Below are 7063 nucleotides of genomic sequence, written 5' to 3'. Positions count from 1 at the left end.
CAAAACCAAAAATAAAAAGAAACGCTCGTGCCTTTTCTTTTCTTGAGGATTTGGAAACACTCACAATAATAAATCATATATAATTAATAATTAAAAAAGAAAAAGTCATAAAAACAATCTATAACAATAATGCAATCACTCCACATTAATTATTAAATTTTATTCCATATTCATGAGAAATCCTTTAATCTTCCCATTAAAGAAAAACGAAAACCCCCCATAATTTCCATAAAAGCAAACCCTACATATACACAAAACAGTGGTTACAATTCATTCTTCTTCTTCTTAATCTTCAATCAATTTGATTAATCGATTCAAAAAATTCAAAAGAAAAAAATGTGGATTATTCGTGGGATTTTTGTGGGATTGATTTTGATGATGATAATATTTGTAAGAGGAAATGAAGGTCAATCTTATAGAAGTGTAGGAATGAAGAAATTGACATGGAAGACTTTGATTGTTGACCAGAATGGCCATGGAAATTTCTCTACAATTCAAGCTGCCATTGATTCTATTCCTTCTAATAATAGATTTTGGGTCTCCATTCATGTTAAACCTGGTGTTTATAGGTATTTATATATTATATATTATATATTCTCTTTTCTTTCATCTATGAGATTAAAGTTTAAATTTTGACTTTTTTTTATTGCTTGTGACATTTTTCAGATTATTTATTCAAGAACTCGTTGGTTCGATGGTTATTAGGATTGGCTACATTGTGACAGTCTCATTTAATATAATATCGATTAATATGAAGAGTTTTTTTTTTCTATAACATTTGAAATCAAGATATATATATTAGTAGGTTTGATTTTGGTTGGTTTAGGTTTTTGTTAGGGCAACTAGTTTGATCTTTTGAGTTTTGAGGGGTATGTTTTTGGCTTGGACTTTTAATTTTATTATTATTGTTATTATTTGAATTGATGGGTTGGTTCATTTTCAATAAGGTGGTAGAGCAACTGATTTGATTTTCAGTATAGTTTTTTTTTTTAACAACAAAATATAGGTTAGTTGGGTGTCATTATTTTTAGTACACTAATTTATTTATTTTGTTACATCTTACTTTTTAGAAGTATTTTCAGAATCTAAGTCCAATATCGAAAATTAAGCATATTTTTGTTTTTAAAATTTGGTTAAGAGTAGATGATACATAGTTCTCGTTTCTCTACAATTTTTTAATAATTTTTATATGGGTTGCAAAGTAGATGGTTGCACCTAAATTCAAGTAGTTTTTTTTCCTAATGAAAAATTCAAATGTTTAAAGAATAAATCCATTTAAAAAAAATTTCAAAAAAAGAAAAAAGAAAAAAAAAACCCAAAAACAAGTTTGGTAGGATAACCATTTGCATCTTAAAATTATGTTTGTTTTCTCACCATTTCTTACTTATGACTTTCATATATATCATGTAAATATTTGAATTTTCACACAATTTTTAGAAAAAAAAATAAGCTTTTGATTTTTTTTTTTTTAATTTTAAAAAAATTGTTTTGATATTTTAAATACGACAATAAAAGCGAAATAACAGAAATAAAAATATATATATATATATATATATATTAATAGACTTATTTTTCTATATTTGAAAATCATCCCAATAAAACCTAGAAACTAATAGAGAGAGTATTTATAGGCTAAATTATTAAAATAAATAAATAAATAAAACCGAATGGTTGCCTCTAAATAGTTAATCAAACGGTGCTATAGCTTTATTTTTTCTTTTTTTTCTTTATTTTTTCTTTTTTTTTTTCCTCTTAATTTAATAGGTGTATGCATCTCTTTTAGGCTATTACCTTAAATAAATTAAGGGACACATACCTTTTTTGTTTTCAAAATTAAATTACCTTAAATTCTATATATATATATATACTAAAATGTAAAGATTATTATTGAATTTTAAAATGTTTCTAGAAAAATAATTGACTGAGAATTCAAAATGTAATGATTATTATTAATTATTATTATTATTTGTTTGTATTTAGAGAGAAGGTGAAAATTCCATATGATAAACCATATATCATTTTGAAAGGACAAAGCAAAAGAACAACAAAGGTTGTTTGGGACGACCATCTCACTGTTGCTCAAAGCCCTACTTTCACTTCTTCAGCTGATAATATTGTCGTCAAATCCATCACTTTTGTGGTAAGTATATAATATTAAAGTAACCGAAAAAAATACCTTTTTAATCCCTTATATTTTGGATTTAATTTCAATTTAGTCTTTAGATTTTTAAATTTTACAATTTTATCTTTGATGCTCGAGTTTGTTTCAAATTGGTCCCTAAATTTTAAGATTTATATTTTTAACTTTGGTTCTCACTACATATTCACTTTCCGTCAATAGTGTTAATTTGTATTACAATTAATTTAAAAGAATTATATAATTGATTAAGTTTTACTATTTATTCATCACTCTTTAGATCAATTTTGAAATTTCACTTTATAATTATTTTAAATTAATTAATATACGCTGAAAGTTTGAAGTGAGTATTTATGAGTATTTAGTGAAATATCAAGGGTAAAGATGTAAATCAAAATCAAATCTTAAGAGTAAAACCGTAGTATTAGACTAAATTGAAATCAAACATAAAACTTGATTGAAAGTATAAAACTTTGAAATCTAAGGATCGAATAGAAACTAGACCTAAAATCTAAGGACCAAAAAAATATTTATCGAAGAAGGGCTTGAAGAATTATTTATAGAAATTGTGACCAAATTCTTGTTATGTAATTGGTATTATTAGAATTCTTATAATTATCCATGGAATAATGGAAATCCAAGAGTTCCAGCCGTAGCAGCAATGATCACAGGCGACAAGTCGTCTTTCTATAAATGTGGTTTTTATGGTGTTCAAGACACATTATGGGATGATCAAGGACGACATTACTATCATCGTTGCACCATTCAAGGAGCTGTCGACTTTATTTTTGGAGCTGCCCAATCCATTTTTCAGGTTTTTTTTTTTTTGGTCCCTGCAGTTTTCGGTTTAATTTACTTTTTCTTTCTTAAGTTTCAAAACGTTATATTATTTTTACACTTAAAGTTTTGAATTTCATTTCTATATAACATCCTCACATTTTTCTCCTTAAATTTTGAAGTTTTGTTTCAATTCGGTCCCTAACTAGAACTTCAAGCATTTACGCTTTTAATTTTTCTAGATTAATTTACATCACAATTATTTTTAAAGAATATTTTTTAAAGTCAAATGATTTGATAGACAACATTGATTGTAAGGTAGCTATCCGTTTGATGTCATCCTGTTTTGCTTTCATTTTAATTAACCATTGAAGTTGTTAAGTTAGGTTGGGTCGAATTTTCAGAAATAGTTTTGAGGTTGATTATTTTGATATAACTTAGCTTCGTGTCTTTAGTCTAATTAGACCTTTGAATAGACCTCTTGATGATTTGACTTTTTAAAGATTGTATTTTATTGAAGATAGAGTTATATAACTCGGATTTGAATATGCATAATGATGAAGTGAAAGGATCGGAAGAATAAGATGAAAAACACCTTACAATACATGAATTTTATGATACACAAAATATTCGACCTAATGGACTCTCGTAACACTCGGTTTATGGTAAACCCTAATGTTTTGTTTTTGAATGAGATTTAATTTTTGTTATATAAATGTAAATTTGGGTGATATTAGGGGTGTTCAATATCAGTGGTTGGAGAAGCACTTCTTCCATTAGGGTCCACAAGCTTCATAACAGCACAAGGAAGAACCAATCCAAATGATGCAAATGGTTTTGTTTTCAAAGAATGCAATGTGTTTGGGAGTGGCTCAGCCTTCTTAGGAAGGCCATGGAGGGGATATTCAAGAGTTATCTTTTACAACTCCAACTTCTCCAACATCATAAACCCTAATGGTTGGGATCCTTGGCATTTTGTTGGTCAAGAGTAAGTTATCCTTTATTCTATCAACTCTATTTATTTCTTTATTTTTCTTTATTTTTTTCTAAGAAAAAACACCATTCAGTTTTATACTAGGTAAAAAAAAAGTCTCGGAACCTTATCCATGGTTCAAAAGTTACAATATTGTCCTTAAGACTTTTCGTAAATATTTCAAAATTATATCTTGAAGTGTGAATTTTGTTGGAAAATTGGATGAACATTGAGACTACGAATTGGTGGTCCCAGTGTTTGTTTTAGATTATTGTTGGATTAGTTCATATCCTAATTTATGTCTAATAATTAAATGGAATTTTCTACTTCAATAGTATTTTTTTAAAAAAAATAATTTAGTCTATTTTATAATATGTTTCATTTAAAGATAGGTATACGATATGAAAAGATTGATTGTGATTTGGGGGTTGGAAATGTGGTTTTTAGAGTTGGTAAGCACTTAGGGTTTTATCTATGAAAAGAAATGGGTCTTTTTGTTTCTTTCTTGGCTTTTGGAGTTGGGATTTCAAATTTCAATCATGTTTTTTTTAACTCATCCTAACTAGAAAAATTAATATAATTAATGACTCATATAATAAGAAAATTTGGCTTATACGAGTATGGTTTTTTTCTTATACTAAATATTTTATTTTGATAATCCAGGAACCAATTGACCTATGCAGAAAATGGTTGTTACGGACCAGGTGCTGACATGTCTCATCGAGTAGAATGGGAAAAGAAGCTCAGTTTAAATGAAATACGACAACTAACTAGTTTAAATTTTATCAACGGTGAAAGTTGGATCCAAGATCAACCTTATTAACTTTTGTTTGAACAACTTTCAACCATCCTTAATTTCATTTTTCTTTTAATGGTTAAAATTATTATTAATCATGAAAATTAAACTCCAATTTAGAAGATTCAATTTTTTCCCTACATTTTTATATATAGAATGATAATTGAATAATTGAATAGTTTCAAAGAAATATAATAATATTAGAAGTGTGGTGGAGTTTTCAACCTTTCACTTGTTAAGCATACATAAAAATCAAAATCAATTCATGAAATTGATCCAAAAAAGAAAAAAGTGAAAATTACACCTTTTGTAATTTGTATTCTAGCTAATGCAATTACCAAAGTATCCCTATACTTAAGCTTAATCAATGAAATAATCATTATATCCTAAATAAAATATTGTTTCTTTTAACAAACCAGTGGCTTATAGAAAAACCACCTCCACACATACATTAGTTACTTTTCTTTAGTATTCATATTATATAATAATTAAAATATAAAATAATGGCTTTTAGAAAACCAACTCCACATTATAAATAATATTGTATTTCCACCTACTTTTATACAAAGTATATATGTTTAACATTCACTAAGTTTGGGAGAACTAGAGTTGAATATAATTGTTTTGACTTGGTCTAATATTTGGCATATTCTAGAATAAAATTTGGACAACAAAATCAATTATTGGCCAATTTATTTTTATTTATTGTCAACATTGAATAATAAATTTCATTTTTTTTATTACATATGTGTGTTTTTTTAATGACACATTGGAAATATTGTTTTATATCTAATTTAAATGGTGGAGTCCTAAATGATTTATTTATTTTGAGATGTGAAACTTAAAACTGTTATCTTCCCTAAAGAGCTTTCTGACTTTTAGAACAAAAATTATAAGAAAATGAATTGTATGGTAATTTTGGTTTCTTAATCAAATTAATCTATGGTTGAAACTAAGTAATAATAATAATAATAAAATCTATTTGTCCTATCAATGAGCAATGACAATTGAATAAGTTAGATAAATTAGAGCAATCATGAAAAAGAAGAATCAAGTCAATGATGGGGTAAAATACATTTTAAACTGATTTTTTTTTAAAAAAAATTAAATAATATAAAATACAACTCTACTTTTAAATACTTATCCATTTTTAAAACCTTGAAAAATATATATAACATTAATTACAATAGGATTCATATAAATTCATGTGTCAAATCACTAAAAATTTATCACGTAAAAATATTTAATAAGCTCTTATGTGATAAAAAATAAATGATCACACTGATCTTTAATCTTCTATGTAATCATGAATAAATTCACCAACGTAATAAAAAGTAATGAAAAACATAATTTTTTTTTTTTTTTTTTGTTAGCATAAAGATTTAGAATTAATTTATGTTACCAAAAATTTTTAAAAAAATAATTTCAAAGTTCAAGAATAAACCAGTCTGTCATTTAGTATAGGTAATTATTAGACGTGAATTCAAAAATCTGACTAAGCACAATATCCAAATTTTAATCCAAGTATTTTTGCTATTCCTCTTCATCCAACGGTGTAAAATTATCGGTCAATATTGTGGCAACTTTCTCCAATAATATCACTAAATTCAGTTATCTTATTTTTTCCTTTATTGATATTTGAATTTGAATAATTGGTGGTATGGTTATGATAACTGCCGCCAAAACACCTAATTTATCCTCAAAGATATGAAATCGATTCCGGTTCAATTCATCCAAATTCACCTTTTTTCATCAAGTTCGGTAGCAACTTTTTTGAAGAAATCAAAACCCAGAAAGTAGAATTCAGCTGGATTTGGTTTTGATCGTTGAAATTGAAATGGCATCTACAAAACGTCAGCCTTTTTGTAGGATTTCCTAATTCTCTCTCTTTCCAGCCGTCAATCCCTGTTGAAGATTCATCGACGGTAATTTTTCTTGTACTTCCACTTTCTGACTTTTTTTTTTTTTTTTTTGCAGTTTTGAGTAAATTTCTGATCTGGGATGCTCTCAATTTGCATACATTTTGGTTCTCAGCATCTGCTTTGATATGAACACGTAAGAACATCTCAATTCTCTATTGAACTTTGCAAATGAATTCTGTTTAGTTTTGAATTGTTTTGAGGGTATTGTTCGGTTCTTCTGAAAGTTAACGAGAAAATGGGATTTGAACTTCAATGTAGAGGACCAAACTCTTGACATTATGGATCTTGCACTCCACGTGTTTGATTAAATGCCTGTGTGGCAATCATGTGAGTTGAAAGGGAAGAACATCTTATTAATTGCCATTATTTACCATCAATTATGGATATTCTTTGCCTTTTATTGCACTTCAATGATTAGATTAGATTGAAAAAATGCTATTGGTCTAAGGCTGTGGAAA

The 7063-nt window shown here is 26.8% G+C and overlaps 1 protein-coding gene across 1 annotated transcript; it reads left to right on the top strand.

Moving 5' to 3' along the window:
• Nucleotides 1-336: 336 nt before the first annotated feature.
• LOC120067531 (Pectin lyase-like superfamily protein) lies at nucleotides 337-4710 on the top strand. The gene is made up of 5 exons (XM_039019081.1): nucleotides 337-569; nucleotides 1981-2140; nucleotides 2742-2951; nucleotides 3652-3902; nucleotides 4551-4710. The coding sequence occupies exons 1-5, from the start codon at nucleotides 337-339 to the stop codon at nucleotides 4708-4710; spliced, it is 1014 nt and encodes a 337-aa protein (XP_038875009.1).
• Nucleotides 4711-7063: the final 2353 nt, after the last annotated feature.

This window comes from Benincasa hispida, chromosome 12, assembly GCF_027475165.1.
Source record: "Benincasa hispida cultivar pf3 chromosome 12, pf3_genome.v1.1, whole genome shotgun sequence".
NCBI lineage: Eukaryota > Viridiplantae > Streptophyta > Magnoliopsida > Cucurbitales > Cucurbitaceae > Benincasa > Benincasa hispida.
Note: the sequence above shows the minus strand (reverse complement) of the source record. Positions and strands in the feature narration are given on the sequence as shown.

Coding starts and splice junctions, on each gene's coding strand:
- LOC120067531 (XM_039019081.1), top strand. CDS start 337: ATGTGGATTATTCGTGGGATTTTTGTGGGATTGATTTTGATGATGATA. Junction 2,141..2,741: donor TCAAATCCATCACTTTTGTG/GTAAGTATATAA, acceptor TGGTATTATTAG/AATTCTTATAATTATCCATG. Junction 2,952..3,651: donor CTGCCCAATCCATTTTTCAG/GTTTTTTTTTTT, acceptor GGGTGATATTAG/GGGTGTTCAATATCAGTGGT.